Raw genomic sequence first — 16677 nt, 5'->3', positions numbered from 1 at the left:
TGCACTGCTTCCTGCCAACCCACAGACCTCCCCATGTGCCCTGCTCACATCCCTTTGATTAGACATCCCAAACCACCCCTTCCTTAAGGCTTTGCTCCTTTGAAAATAGGATGGCACTACAGGGCGTCACAGCTGCTGTCCCTCTACCCCTCCAGGTTAGTTAAGAAGTCCAAAAAGCAGATTACTTTTCCAGCATTTGGCCTTCACCTGGGATGTTCCAGCAGTGCTGCATTTCTCTCTCTTAAACACGAGGAGAAAACCTAGGGGAGAATGAGGCTGTGGAAAAATAAAAGCCATGGCTTGCATAAAAGGCTTTGGTGCTAGGGAAGAGAACTTGAGGGGCTCCTCTGTGCACAGCAGTGGGTCCTGAATTCCTGCCCAGCCTGCAGCCTCCCAGCAGAGATCCAGGGAACACAAGTGTTCCATACAGCTACAGGGAGCCAGGATCCAGCTACAAATGACTGACCTCACCTGTCCAGACACTGCTGCTCTCCCTGTGCAATGCAAAAAAACCAAGTCTCAAAGCATTTTTGTATCAAAACCTTTGAGAAAAAAAGAAGTTTTTTATTGGAAAGTGAAAAGGAGGGGAGACACCAGACCCAGGAAAGAGCGTAATTGGGAAAAAACTCTCTTTGTAGCAGATGCCCATGAGGAGACTGCTGAGGGAAATCTGTGGCCCAGTTGGCTTTCCTTTTTTCCCCCTGGAAGAAGAGAAGGTGTAAAGGTGTCCTGCTCAGCCAGAGAAGTCTCTGTCCCACACTGCCCCAGCTGCAGCACAGTTGGAAGTTTGCTGTGCCAGCAGGTTTCCCCACTCCACCAACATGCCCCAAGCTTATCCAAACCCTCTTCCCCAGAATCAGGGGAAAACCCCCCAGCCTCATCAGGCAGCTCACTGAAGCCACCCAGAAAAAATGGGAAGAGGTTTTTTGACAAGGATGCAGGTACCAGCTGGTTATCAGTCATTAAGCAGACTATCATTTCTCCAGAGTGCAATGCTTTGCTTAAAAAACAAACAAACAATAACATCACACATGCACAAATGTGCAGGCTGAGTTCAGAGCACCCGTCATCATGTGTTGATTTAATTATTGTAACATTTCCCACTGTGCTGTGCAGAAAGATCATCTGTGAAGAGCTGAGCAGGGTGCAAACATTTAAATCATTTGATTTCCAGCTCACCATCTCAACAACTCAGAGGCTGGCTGAATCCATGAGGTGCTGACTCCTGCTAATGATTTGTGGTGCTGGACTCCATCATAAAAAAGGAAGTGTAAATGACCATTAGAGAAGCCAAGGCAGAGAGGAAGTTCATGTGAATTTAAAAAGCTTTGGTCTGTAGTTCTGGGCTTGTTTTTCAATGTGAAATAAAAATAGTAAATTTAATAAGAACTCAATGGAAATAGATCACAAAGCCCACCAACAAATTCTGCCCCAAATGCCATCAATATCCTAATGAAGCAGTTGAGATTAATTAAGATACCCATTGCCTCTGTACCTAGAAGCAACCTCCCAAATAATTTTATAATGCAATTTTATAATCACAATTTCTTGTCAGCAAATACAGGATGCCAGATTGTCCATGTGCAACACTACTTCCCTGACAATCCCAAGAGATCCCATAACCTTGTCAGTACAACCCAACCAGAGGCCACCTGCAGTCACACCTGTTTGATTCCCTGCCCTCCCTTGCTCAGAGCCCTCTCAAAGAAAAGCCTGTGGTCAAATCCACATCATGCCAACAGCAACCTGCCTCCCCCCTTGGACAGATAAAACTCTGCCTTTGGGATCCAGTGGGCAATGGATGAACTGAGTCATTTGAGAGCTTTGGTGAAGCCAAAGTTCTGCAAAAGAGCTTTCAAAAACCACCTCACCACTGTGCAGCAATTTGGGCATATTTAGCCTAGGACACAGTGGCTTAGACAAAGCTCCAGTTACTGGGATGGAACACACTTTGCCACAGTATATAATTAATAACCCATACACAGTCAACACACTTGTTTAACAACAAAAGACTCAGAGCCCACATGCACCATTAGGAAGCAAGTGGGAGCAGAACATTATGCAGTGCCAGTCCAATTAAACTTAAAATCTATGGGAAAGGAGTAAAAAAGCATACAAATATTACAGCCAAGTAGACTAATAGCCCACAATCACAATTTTAGTCTGTGTCTCAGGCTGTCAAAGCACTGAGTAACTGTCCAATTAGTCATGGGAAAGAATGGCTGCTGCACTCAGAACGAGTGAGAACGTTTCAACACCGTCCCCCAGAGTTCCTCCCTCTGTGCTCAGCAGCCCTTCCACATTGCTCAAGCCATCCATCACTTACCTCAGACCTGCTCTTTTTTCAACCCATTCTCTAATTTTAGTTTGCTCCACTAAGCATTGCTCCCCACTGGGCAGAGTTTGGATCCTGCTGTTTGTTTCCTTGCTGGCTTGGTGACTCTGCACAGGATGGGCTAATTCCCCAAGAGATAAATTTGCTCCAGTTGGGAACAGAGGAACAAGGAGGAAAATGCCAAGGAAGAAGGGGCTGACCCACCACCACATCTCTGGCTCCTGGGAGCTTGGCCCACCATCAGGTACACAACCCACAAAGGTCTTCATCTGCTTTTGGCCATCAGCTGAGAGCCCCAATGGGAATCTGCATCTAAGCCTGGTCAGTCCTGTTGTAACCACATCTTTCCAGCTTAAACATCCTCACACATTGCTGGCTTTGGTACAAATGCTGTGGCACTTTGCCCACTCATGGCTTCCCCATGGCTATCCCAGAGCAGGGGGAGGCCACAAAGCTCCTGCAGATACCCCAAGCTTTTACTTTCACTTTTTACCCACTCTACTTTGTCTTGCCTAAAAGACTTCCCCGATTTTATGCATCTTAACCACTTCGAAAAACACTATTTGCAATCTTTACAACAGGCTGGAAAAGCTTTTGAAAGGCAGACAATGAGCTGGCTCTGCTCTCTGCAAAGCCTCAATCAAGAGGGAAATGGCAGGCAATCTTTCACGGAATACAAAAGCAATGTTTCTAAGGGACCACGGTTAATCTATGCCAAACACCTCTGAACAACTGGAAGAGTCACATGCTCCTTTTTCATTTAACAGATACAATGGAGATGTTATTCTGCCTCTGTGTTTTCAAGCATACACTAAATTAACCCGTGTCCCCAAAACACCAAGGGAGTTCAGTGCAGAGAGGCACTTGTAACACAGTCTACAGCTGGAAAAACTTCCATCCCTGACTAAAGAAAAGCAAAGGCACTGTAAGAAAACCTGTGAGCATTCAGAGAGAGGTGCACACTATTCTCCACTGCTCTATCAGTGTTTTTCACATTAGCTCTCAGGAGCACAGTGTGACTGCAAAGAGCTTGAAAATTACTTATGCTAGAATCAGGCACTTCATGAAGACTTGAACATCAAAAGCAGAGTTGTAGAGGTCATGCAGGCAGATTTACAGTGCACAGGAAGGTGGTAGCATCCTCTACACACTCTTTTTTTTTGACATTTTCTTTGCCAATTGACAGCCAGAGCTCTGCCCTTTCGGATGGGAATGCTCCTCTAAAACATCATATAGGTTTTCTACTTGGCCATAGATCCTGTCATTTGTGTCAAGGCTCAGAAACTGTATCAGATGTTTTGTAGATTTCCTGCAAAGAACAAATTACCACCAGGACTGCCAGCACCTGTACTGTCTCCACTTAGTTACTCCCAGACACATCCAATTCCTCCTTAAAAGCCTTGACCTAAGAACGATGCATCCATCAAAGAAGGACATTTACTCACAACTCAGAGCCCCATCAGCCCTGTCACAAGGCAGGTAGAAACTAGGGATGCTCCAGGGAGTGGTTTTCTGGAACCACTCAGGACACTGAAAGGAAGCTTATTTCTTCAGGCAGCCCTTCAGGATGGATTGTGGCCACAATAAAGAAGACTGACAGAGTTTAGAAATGATCTGGCAAGTTTATCTTAAAGAAAAAAATTTTAAAAGGGAGAATGCAAGATCTTGCCTACACAGGACTTGAAAGCTTTCCAGTGGGTACACGTGGTTTGGATTTGTACATACCATGATTATAAGTGACAGAATAATAGGATTTTTTCTGAGCTGACCCACAAAGTCATCAGATCTGAGAATCTCTTGGGATGTGATGCATTGCACAGACCTCACCTCCATTTTCAATTCAGTGCAAACATTAAGGAGTGAACTCTGCAAGACCAGAAATGCTCACCAACATCGTGGATAAAGCGCTCGATTTTCGACTGCATCCCCCAGTATCTGAACTCCACTTTACACAGTTTATATGCACACATGATGGGATATTTCCCAGGGTTGTTCTTGTACTCTTGAATCCAATCTTCTGAGAGGGGCCCTCTTTTAGTCTTCACTGATTTATACAGCTTTGGATCCTCCTCAACTTTGTACTCATGGGGAGGGATAGGATCTTTAACAATATCAATAGGATCTATAGAAGAGAATAAAAACAGTTAGACATTTCCTTTTCCTGAGCAAAACAAGAAAACATCATTTTTTCATGAGTTATTTCTGTTTTAGGAAGTACCAGAAGCATTACAGCAATTTAGTTTCTTTTTCCTTACACTTAAGTAACTGATATTTAAATTGTTTATACACTTCTGCTGGGCAAAGATCAGCTCTGCCAGAGGAATGAGCACACACAGTTCCAGCAAACAGGGTTTGCTCCAAATAGATGTTTTTGCCCACAGTAACTGCAGATCCACAGCACTCTGGCAGCTCTGCACACTCTTGTCTTTCCAGCTCCACACAGATCTTTGCACATTCCACCTTCCAGCTTTTCTAATATCACTCACAGCACTGCAGCTGTCTCAGCCAAGACAGTTAAATACACCTGCCCTGCTATGGAATAGACATTGCCCATGGAACATCTCATCTTTGGGTCCATCAGAGGAGTGGACTGGGAACTCCTCAGCTGCTATTGTTAGACCAGATGTACTGTGGAAAGCAGAAAGTTGAACTAAAGTCCTAATTAACAATCCAACAATGGAGAAGTGGAAACTGCAGCAGGAGTGGAGTGAATTAATGTATTTTAACCACCTGCAACCCCCAGAGCTCAACAGAAGCATCTGAAGTTTGGATTGAAGGGCAGGCTCACACTTCCCAAGAAGTGACACTCTCAGTGCAGTGGTGGAACTTGAGTCTGCTCAGCAGTGAAAACCTGGTCAGACAAGCCTAGGAATGAGGACAGTTGAAGTACAAAAGTACTTTATTGAAATACTTTTGCCTTTTCTCATTAATTCCTTACATTAATTCAATCTTCTAAAGACAGCTGTGGAGTGAGTGTTAACCTGCATGAGGGCAGGACTAAAAGGAGAGGGAACAAAAATTAAATGCACCTTCATGCTTCAAAAGTGCAGCTAGGAATCATTTTCACATACATGAAGGAGCCACACAAATAAACAGCAATATTTTCACAATTATACAGCTTTTTTTTTCTCTTCTATGGTTATTTCTACTTATTACCCCCAAAATCATTAGCTGTCTTACTCCTCCTGGGAGCTGCATAAATAAAATGGAAAAGCACCAGCTTAAATTTACAGATGGAAGATTCAAATTATTTTCATGGGATTTACATCAAGTCTAGAAGAAAATTTTTGTATCCTCACCCTAGTTGATGTAACCCTACTTGCAGTGACACTGACAGGGGTGCAGGTGTGTTGTGTTTAGGGAGGATGGACAGGCAGATGGACACACCAAGAAAAAAAAGACAAAACAGGAAAAAGTAGAGGAGAAAGGCTATTTACCTAAAATGGTTTGTCTTTTTTCTGCAGCAGTGAGGTTGAACACATTGTTATGGTCTCCTGGATCAGTTTTGTAGTACGTCTCAATATCAATAGAGAACTTCTCCACAAAAGGACACGTGTACCTGGGAGCCAGAACAACACAGCTTAGAGTAAATCAGCCTCAAATCCCAGCCAGCCTTCACTCCTGTTTTCCTTCAGATAAGCTTAAAATACCAGCTAGAGATTGTTCTTTAATAACTTCTTAAGACAGGAGCTCACCAGTTTTCAGCAAGGAGATAAATTTTGGGTCCACTATATTAAAAAGTTGTGACACAGATACTAATACAAGGACACCCTGGAAATGCACCTGTGCAAGGAGAAAAGCAAAGCTCCTGCCTGGAACCTATGGCAGAATAAAATATGAACTAGTTCTGTGCAGCACAGGTTTCCTGGCCAACTGATTGACTCAGAGGCATTTCAAGAGAAGAGATAAAAACTGACTGGAAGTGAACTTTAATCACTTAAAAATGAGGCAGCTCCATTATATTCAGTCACTGGCAACAGCCCAAATGCAAACACCAACTCCCCACCTTCCCAGGACTGATGTTACTTGCAGTGACCAGCTAAAATAGAACCAAAAAATTTTCTAGATTTTTCATAAAAATCAAAATACACATTAAAGCCTTTTTATTATTTTATTATTGTCTATTATTTATTATTATTATTATTGTTATTATGCAAGATGACAAGATTTGTAAATCTGAAAAAGAGCAAATGCTCTAAACTGGAGCAACTGGCACAAAGGTTATTTATTCCAGGGTATCTGAAGTCCTGCCTGACAAAATCAGATGAAACGAGGAGGTCCCAGAGGGCTCCACAGAGCCTCTGGCTCTCTTCCCTCCTCAGGGTGAAAACCATAGGATGTAGGTTTGTTATTTTCTAGTTAAATGACAGACAGTTCCCAGAAAAGAAGTGCTGTGATTATTTATTTATTTATTAGGATTTTTCCTTCCCCTGTACAAATGCATCCTGTCTTCCCTGACAGGATTCAGCATGACATCTGTCCCAGCACTGTGCACATTTATCATTTCCCTGAGCTTGCAGAGATCTGCAATGTTAAGAAGAACACATAGTGCAGGGTACAAGACTAAATAAAAACCATTGATTCCCCAAGCTTTGACAGACAAAACAGCTCCACATTTTACAGCAAGGAGCCACAAATTCTCTGGTAGGTGTGCAGTCAGCCCAGGCAAACTCCTGAGAACAGGAATTTTAGGACTTGCCCCCGGTTGCTCTGAAGGATATTACTGGAGAGGAAAATGCCACTGCCAGAGAGTGACATCAAGCCCTCTCTTTAACACAGGAGAACAGCTGTGGACATCTTGCCCAGGTTTACCTTGTCCTTGTGTAAGGATAAGCATTCCAGGATTCCTCCTCCACACGCAGAGCTGCCTTGGGCAGTATGGAGCGGAACCAGCTGGGGATGTGCATCCCGATGTGGTAAACCTTGTGAGTGTACTGCCCACTGCCCCCTGGGCCATCCACGTAGGGCCTGTTCTCCAGGATCTCCACTCCACTGCCTTCCCCACATGTCTCCTCTCTGCTCTTTTTCTGCAAGGGGAAATAGATCACAAATACATCACAAAAATGTTCATTTTCCAGGGCATCATACAAGGACTGGGCTCTCAAAGCACCTGGACACTGGGGATGGTTTCCAGGAATCCTTTTGAGCCCCCCAGCACTAAGATTACCAAACCTAGAGATTAAAAAGGCAAAATTTAGAGACTCATCTGGCCAACATAGAGATTTGATTTATTCAGGACCCCATGACAATTTCCATTTGGATGCTCAGTATGAACAGAGACGTAATGACACCTCAACTCCTGTTCCTGGAACAGGTAACACATCACACCCCACCCCTTGGCCCCAGCTCTGAACCACCCAACAGCACAAAATCCTGTAGCACCAGCAGATGTCACAGCCAAGGGGAGTTTGTCCAAGCTGGCACATCCCCATGCTGATTTTAAGAAGAATCACACACACTCCTGGTGCAGCAGCATCCCAGGCTGGACACCAGGAAGGATTTCTTCACTGGCAGAGTGGTCAGGCATTGGAGCCACCAGCCCTGGAGGCATTCAAGAAACGCCTGCATGTGGCACTCTGTGCCCTGGTTGAGTTGACAAGCTGGGAATTGGTCACAGGTTGGACCTGATGATCTCAGAGGTCTTTTCCAACCTCAATGATTCCGTGATCACAGTGATAAAGACAGTTCTGTGACCTACACCCACAGGATTTGGGGGTTTGTTGCATGTGATCTGGCCCAGCAGCAGCTCTCCAAGAACAGCTTGGAGACTTTGCTCTGCTAATTAAGATATTTAGAAGAAACAACCCAAGTTTGCCAGAATGATCACTGCACCCCCTGGCAGCCTCCGCGTTTTGGCTTATTTGTAGGACTGTCCTTCAGTGAGAAACCTGGCAAAAATTCCCTCAATAAAAAAATACTAATTTCAGTGCTTCTAAGATGAGCTAGAGGCAAACCAAATATTTATTAATTTCTCACACATTTCAGCAGATTGGATGATGTATAACCTTCATCATTTCCAAACAACAGATTCATTCTGTTAGCATTTTCAGATTATTGTTTGTATTTTAGAGCACAGTACTTTGGAAATTAAGGGGAGAAAAAAGGAATTTTATACGAAGAATCAACTGTGAAATGTAACACAATAACAACTCCTCATTTTTGGCATATAAACAATTCAAAGGATAACATGGTTTAACAGAAAATTATTAATAAGATGCAAGAGATCAACTTCTTATCTTTTGAGGACAGGATGTTAAGCCAACAGAGCTGTTCAGAAGTAAATAGCCTTGTTTATAAAGAGCTCTCAAGTGATTTTAAATTTAAACAGCCATAACTGACAAACCTAAATAACTGACAATCTAAATAACCACTTTTTCCTGCCCCACAAACTGCAACAGAAAAAACTCAGAAAAACAGAAAAGTACTTTTTTACAGTTTGTTTCTATCACTCAGCTGGCAGCTCATTAAAGCACACATCTCTTCTAACAAACTACTTTCTTTCAGTTCTTATATAAGCACTGACCAAGTCCTGTACAAATATTTATGACAATAACATTAAATAATCTTGATGACCCCAAAATCTGGTTAATTCAAAGGTCTCAGAAAAGGCAGTAACCCAGCCAGCACAGTGAAAGTGTCAGACAGAATAACTGCACAGCATCTGCTCTGAACAGTTCATACAAATTATAGAGTTTTATTATATGGCAGAAGCACATGGAAGTCATAAACAGAGGAAAGATGAATTTTCTTCATGCCAATTTATTCAAAACTCCCTTCTAGACTGCACAGTTTCAGCAATTCCTGTCAATTCTGCAAGTCCTCATTTGGGACCAAAATCCTCTGAGGGGTTTTACTCACTAACACTACCATTCCCCATTTCACTTTTCCCTGTTCAGCTGATTTTAACAAAATCTTCCCTGCATGGAGATGAGCTGCCTGGTTCTCACCCAACAGCTGGAACTCTGGAGAACTCACAAAACTGGTCATTTTTTTGCTGTACATGAATAATTCCATCAGCGGCTTCTCCACACAACCTGGAGCTGGTGAGGCTCTGATGGCAGGAGATGTGAGGGTGGCACAGTGTCATTGTCCCAAAACATGGAGAGAAGGAAGAAGGGAAAACCAAATTCACTGAGACTCTGTGAAAGTCAGTTCACGTCCCACTTCTGAATTGTGGTTATTTTATTCACTTCTATGCAGCTGCAGCAGACTGCAAACCCTATTCTGGGAGCAGGGTGTGCTTCCTCCTCCAGCCTTTCCAGATGACCAACTCCAGCCCACAGCTTTTGTCACCCAGTTACAAACCTTAAGCAAATTTTGTCCCTTCACATGCCTCCTACTTGTCACTTATCTATGTAAGATGTGATAAGGGCAGCAAGAACATTTTCTCAGATGAATGTGAAATAAGAGCTGTAGCTCTGCTGACAAAAAAAAAAAAAATCAAAAAAAAAAATTCAAAGATTATATCCCAAACTATCTTTAGAGCCAGGACTTTTGAGTCAGGCCAAATTTATACTCATAACACACCACACTGCTGGGAAGGATAGTATGATCAAAGAGAAACTCCCCAGGATAAACCCACACAAAGCTGCTTCCCAACCCTCCAGGCTCTCACAACTCAGCAGCTGTTGAGAAGACAACGAGCTGCAGTGAAGTAAGGAAAGGCCAAGAGTCAGGAGAGATGGTGAACAGTGCAATTACTGACCAGTCAGAAAGACAAGGAGAAAATATGTTTCTCATATAATAAAAATAAAGAGTTCAGCCCCATGCACTTGAGAGACCAGGATGGTACTCTGGGCATAAGTGGTGCTGTGGAAGTGAAGCACTTGTGGGAGTGAAGAGCAATTTGCTCTGCAGCCATGCAGCCTCTTCATGCCTACTGTGCCTGAGCTACAGCCTGGAGAGGGCTGGTTACAAGGAAGTGGTCTGTAAATAACAATTAAAAAATAACCCTCAATTAAAAAACATTTGGCTTGAGAAGTGTGTGGCAGGCCCTCTCCAAGTGATATCTGCTGGAGATGTGTAGGCACTTGAGGGTCAGTCTCAGAGGTTTCTGCCTCAGAGAGAAATAGAGACTTTATTTAGCAGATTACCTGGGTCACTGCTACTCACTACTGACACAGCATCTTCCCGCTCTATAAATATCTGAGGAATGGTCCCCAACCAAATCAAAGAGTAGCTAACAGCCTTTATATGTAGTTTATCTAACGTATAATCACAGTGAACCATCTTATATTGTATTACAAGAGGAAATCCAGTCATCCCTTTTCCATGTCCCTCTCTCCTGCTGATGACACTCCATGTTCTGCACCGCCCCATCAATAGCTTTTCAGGACAGATGGTGACACAGATCCCTTCTAGCTAAAGTAATAGCATTAAATTACTCATAACAGGGAACCCAGAGAAGCAGATGCACCATGATTAGCAAGAATGCCAGTTACTTAAAGGCTTCTATTAAAATAAATCTCTTGGCACAGCAGCATAGCATGGGACACAGCACATGACCTCAGCACAACAATCACAGATGAATAATTCCCATGAATATCACTTAACCACTGGGCCAGCCTAATCCCATTTATCATCTGCCATTCTCAACAGCAAACAGCTGTAAACAGGGCTTTCCACAGGCAGGTTCATCAGTTGTCAGATCTTCCATCTCCTTTCCCAGTTAGAAATGTGTCTCTCCACCAGGGCACACCTTGCAAAGCCTCAGTCCAGCACACGACCTGGCCCAGGAGAACTGAACCAGGTGACTCAATGCAATTTGTTTTCCTAGTGGGACACAGCTCCATAAAGGAACGATGGTTGATGGCAACAGAAACTTCCACAGCCCCAAGGTGTCTCAACACAGCTGAAGGAACAGAATTCCCAGAACGGGAATGCATAATGCTGGATCAAACAATTTGGATGTGGCTTATTGGATCAGCTGGAGAAATACACAAGTCAGGCTGTGTAAATTAAGATTGCCTTGTAATGTTTTGCTTTTGGGCAGTTAGAAGTAAAACAGCCCCATCAACCAATCAGAACACCAAGAAGAATATCAATCTAAGCCAGAGTCCTCCCTGTGTTCCTGCTCTGGAATCCAGCACAGGCTGCTCACAGGCTCAGGTCCACAAGCAGAGAATCTCTGCAAAGCTGACAGCAGCACTGCAAACAGCTCAGCTGGTTTAGCTTGTCCTGAAGTTGTGTGTTTTTATTGTAAATACTTTGAGCACTGCAATGGTCCTGCAGAGAACAGTAAGGACAGGGTAGGCTGCATGGTGATAATGTGTGATCTGGGCATGTTCTAGCTTTCAAAAATAGATTGCAGCTACACTCTCACCTTGTTCACCACTGATTATTGCTTACAGTACAACCTCCCAGTCTAAGTGAGACAGTGATTACAAAAGCTTGGGATGCTTTAGCTTCCTGATGTTGTTCTTACTTCCCTTCAGCAGTGCAGTCACAGTGCCACAGGACTCACGAGACTTCTGATTTGAGATTACTCCAATTATGAAGAATGACAGCATCATGCTTAACAGACTTATCATCCATGGGTAAGGGAGACACAAATCATTGTCTGGAAACAATAATCAGAAGATTTTTTGGGGGGTGTTTTTTTTCCCCTCCAGCTCCCATTTGGAAAGGGGGTATTTTAATAGTCTGACAAAACTCTTCTGGGAGAATGCATTAAAATAACACTGAACTCCCAGGATTTTTTTTAGCCCACTTAGACACAGACAGGGATAAGAGAAGTTTCCAGCCAGCTGATGGTTTCAGTTAACAAGGGCAGCAAAGACATCTCTGTAACCACAGAACAAGAACATGACAGCAAATATCCCCAGAGGACCCTGCTAACATACTTGCTCATATTGTTGTGGCAAGGGAGGCTGAGAAAACATTCTCTATGACCAATTACTATTTTTTTATTGTTTTGGATGCTAAGGCTACCACAAACACCAATTAAGTCCCCAGAAACAGACCCTTCCTTTGGGAACCAGAGAAAGCATGAAGTGCCTCACACAATCCATCAGACCACAAAAATGCCTGAAGCTTCTTGGTAAGATGACTCCTGCCATCACTGGAGAGTTCTTAAGACCTGTTTTCACTAACCAGACCTGTTATGTCCACTTTTAGAAAGGAAATGTAAAGGCACCTAAGGTATAAACAAAATTCAGGCTGGGGGAGAGGAATAAACTCTTTGCTCTCAATCTCTTCCATACACTAAGGGAAAAATATTCCAAATTATCTCCAGCTGAACATTATTTGGGCTGAGGGATATTTCACTCTTAAAATTGGTTTTTTAAAGCCGTGTCTTCTTCCCATCACCAAGAGCCTTCCTTGCTATGCTCCAGTAGCTGCCCACCAGGCATCCTCAGTCCCACCTGCAGGTACCAGGGACTGAGGAGCACCAGTGTACTGTGACTGGAGCTTTGCACATGGTAAACTTGAACAGAAAAGCTGGGAGAGGTTATGACAAAAGCAGCCTGTTAGTGTCAGCCATGTAATTTGGCTTATTGTGGCAGTATCAGAAATCAAATACTACAGCACAAAACAAGACAACACATTCCAGCCACAGCTGCCAGAATTAAACAGCACCTAAAACCAAAAAGTTGATGATGGGCACATTGGGAAACACCAAAAGGTCCTGGAAGTAATGCTTGCTTTATTCTCCATGGGGTTTCCCAGCACAGGATTGCTGCACATGGTATCATGTCCAGGGAGGGTGTGCCTGCTCAGGGTGTATCCACTCTGCCTCCAGCCGCCTGTGCTGCGGAGTGACTCAGCTCTGGGTTCTGTTAACCACTCCTTCACAAGCATTTGAGCTGACATCTAATTCATTACCAGCAATCTGCTTTCACCACCAGCAACCTTCTGCCTGCTGATGCAGATATCTGATAGACCAGGCCCCATTCATGGTCACTATTTACTGCAGGTAATCAAAACCTACATCTTTGACTATAAAAACAAAATGCTGGGTTATCCTAAAAGTACCATACTTTACAACTTGTTCCTTTCTTTTTTTTTTAAGTGTGTGTCAAAGACCTGAAACACTCAGTTAAAGTCACAGCACCATAACCAGGACAATACTTGAGCAAAAAGCTTTGTTCAGAATGAGAGAAGGGAGCAGAGGAGACAGAGCTATTCCACTCTTAGAGAAGCCAGGATGCAAAATTTCTCATCACATCAAAACCAACATAATTTTATCAGTGCACAATGTTCTAAAAGCAAACAGGAAGTTACAGGAACTAAATTAAAAATAAAAATCACGCTTACTGTTAGTTATGCAGGAGAGTGCTGAAGCACAACAGCACACATGACTTCTGACTGTCAAAGGCTTTTGTGCCCCAGTCAGAACAGCTGAGTCCCCTCACATTAAAGATCATGGAACCAACAAAAGAGTGCCAATTTCAAGAAGGAGAAAGTAACCTCAAGACACAGAGCTGCTGGCAGAGCTACATCCAGCACCCAGATCTTTGAATCCCCATTTCAGCACCCATTTTGTGACAGTGCTCTTTGCTGGGCTGGAGTAGAGACCTTTATCAAAATATAGCAAAACAGTCCTCAAACAGGGAAGCTTCTCTACTCCTGTGTTGCAGGAGTTGAGAACAATCTTAATTAGAAAGACAATCTTAAAGGTAGGCAGAGAACTTTTAATACTGGGAACCCTGTTATCCCAGGGATGATTTTAACAGAACTTTTGAGCCTGCACTTTGTAAGGTCCAATCAGAAACAATTTCATCAAGTTGGACTGGCAGTCCCCTCAACCACAAAACTGCTGGAGGACAGCAAGGGACTTGTGAGTTTTGCTCTTGTCCCCAAAGCAAGGCTCACTCTGTCTCATTGTGCACAGAAAAGTCAATGGGAAAACAAATCCAACCTCAACAGAATTCCCCACTCTCCCCTCCCCATAGCACCATTCCTGCCCTTCCAGCAGCTGCGGGCACCACAGGACCCTGTTTTTGTTTCCACCATGAGCACCAGGTTATGCATGCAGGATGCCGTGTTTCCATGGCAATGGGAGGGGCTGCACCAGCGATCCCCTGGATTTAGTTTGGGCCATCCTCACTCCAGCTTCAGCTGCACCGAATCCTTGCTGGGAACAGCAAACCAGTGATGTCACCAGTAACCATGGTGCCCACAGCTGAGCCTCCCCTGTGCCCTTTGGGCTCTAACATGCATCCTTCACACGTGACAATTACTTTAATCCAATTAGTGCTGTTAAAAAAAAAAAAACACAAAAAAAAAGCACGAAGGGCCATGTCAATACTTATTTGGGGAAGGAAGGTTAGTTTGAGTCAACAAGATAATGATCAGAACATGAGGCTTTACAACAGCACTTTGAGCCTCATTGCTCCAAACACACAGGAATGACCTGAAACCCTGGGGAGATGGGAAAGAAATCTGTTCCTCATCAACGGCTTCATTAATAAAGGCAAAAGAGCAGCTGTTTTAAACATTCCCCTTGCAGGTTTGATCAACGGCTGGGCACGATGCAGTGCTTCATCCCAGCCAGGCGCTATCCTGTCCCCAAACTGATGCTTCACCAGCTGCACATAATCTTGATCACAATCATAAAGTAGTTACCCTCTGTGTTCCCAATCCAGCACTGATCAGCTGCAGCTTCCAGGAGAATTCCCTTTTGGGTCCCTCCCAGCTCTGCAGGGAGATGCCACCTGATCGCTCCTGCCTGTGCCAGGGATTTTGTGTGGGGGAATCTTCCCTCAAGTTTACCAAGCAAGAATTTGGACTAGCAGGCAGGCCTGTAAGCACTCTGAGCGCTGCCTCCAAGGGGACATCCAGCACAAGGAGATGTCACCCAAGCAGGGTCCTTATGTCAGAGAGAGCCACGTGTGGAGCTGCACAAGCAAAGCTGAGCGTACAAGAGGACCTGAGGAAGGGACCTCTCTCACCGAGGCATGTGTACATTACCTGCACTGCACCTGCAGCACCAGCACTCCTGCCTGCTTTTCTTGTAATGAAACACATTTTTATTTTTAAAAAAGCCGTAAAAGCTGAAGGCAGGCCGGGCTGTCAGGCTCCTGCAAGGCAGAGCAGAAACATGCACAGCATCACTTCATACGAGTGTTGTAGGCACTGCATTATTTAGAATCAGGGCTAGATATTAATGAAGCTGCTTGTACAAAAACAGGATATTTTGAGGGCAATCAATTGTGCAGGGTCATAAAAAATTTACAGCATTAAGAGAACCTTTCTCATGGCCACTCATTAATCACTTTTCCTTACAAAGACGCCCAGTCATACTCCTTTAGAGTCAGGGTTGGATGTGCCAGAGGCACATGAATTAGGGATCACTTTATTATGGAGATACCTCAAACTTGTTTACCCCACATGGCTCATCTTTCAAAATGTCTACTACACTTCTAGCTCAGTATTTCATCTACTCTAAGCATTTCCTTCCCTGTCTTTAAACTGATTTTTCACTGCATTAACTATTCCATGGACACTGTCTGTGAGAATTACTGTCCCTGGTCTAAAGGGAGGCAAAGCAGGCTGCCCATTACTATACTGTAAATCAGAGACAAAATTTCAACTCAGGGTGCTCTGGATCAAGTCTAATCCTCTGACTACATCCCTTATACTTTAGGAACCAGATGTAATTGTTCACTAACAATAGGCTGTGTGCTAAAATACTGCAGGACTAGCTTAAAGAAATCCCCATAGTCTTCCTAATACTTAATTCATTACTTGCCTTCAGGTATTTGAAAAAGGGAGAACCTAATCCCTATCAAGATTTTTGTCCTTCTTTCATAAGAATAAAAAAATACAGAAGGAAAAATGGTTTTTGGCAGCCAACAAGTAGGATTGGCAGTGCTGTGTCCTGTATTAAAAATCTGTGTTTAGAATTGTGTTGTAACATTATCTCAGCTTCATTCACCTTTGTTAAGGGAAAGAGAGCACATGAACTGTCAAGGCAACATCAAGTTCACTACCCTAAAATCAATCTTTTTTGGAATATGATATGGAATCCCAGACAATGTAAGAATTCAAGGATAAGGACTACAAAACCAGGGGAAAAAGTAGATGTAGAAAAGGTGTTTGCTCCTTCTGTATGTTTTCCCAAAATGATAACCTGTATGGGTGTCACTGTCACCTGTGTAAATGAGACCCCAAGTCTGGTATCACCAAACATAACTGCACCACCCCTGTCCTCAAAACTTAACCATCTGCAAGTGCCTTACTCTCCTCCTCCAGAAGGATGCAAATCCTCATCATCACAAAGAACAGGTTATGAGAACCAGAGGAAGAAGAGAGATTAGAGAAGCCACAGGTTTTAACACTCCAGCACAGAAATTGGGGGAAAAACCAATCTTTGCTTTCAAACCAGTCTTTGCTTTTAG

The 16677-nt window shown here is 43.5% G+C and overlaps 1 protein-coding gene across 9 annotated transcripts in view; it reads right to left on the bottom strand.

Annotated features, from left to right (window-relative positions):
- Window positions 1-16677, bottom strand: part of PITPNM2 (phosphatidylinositol transfer protein membrane associated 2) — a 123614-nt gene that overhangs the window by 40706 nt on the left and 66231 nt on the right. For all 9 annotated transcript variants that reach the window (XM_015643801.3, XM_015643803.3, XM_015643804.3 and 6 more), the window contains 3 exons: window positions 7148-7362; window positions 5773-5894; window positions 4224-4457 (listed from right to left, as the gene is read on the bottom strand). In XM_015643801.3, the coding sequence (XP_015499287.1) occupies window positions 4224-4457; window positions 5773-5894; window positions 7148-7362 (571 nt within the window). The remainder of the gene's footprint in view (window positions 1-4223; window positions 4458-5772; window positions 5895-7147; window positions 7363-16677) is intronic.

Source organism: Parus major, chromosome 15 (assembly GCF_001522545.3).
Source record: "Parus major isolate Abel chromosome 15, Parus_major1.1, whole genome shotgun sequence".
Classification (NCBI taxonomy): domain Eukaryota; kingdom Metazoa; phylum Chordata; class Aves; order Passeriformes; family Paridae; genus Parus; species Parus major.
The sequence above is the reverse complement of the archived record's forward strand: the minus strand, read 5'-3'. Positions and strand labels throughout refer to the sequence as shown.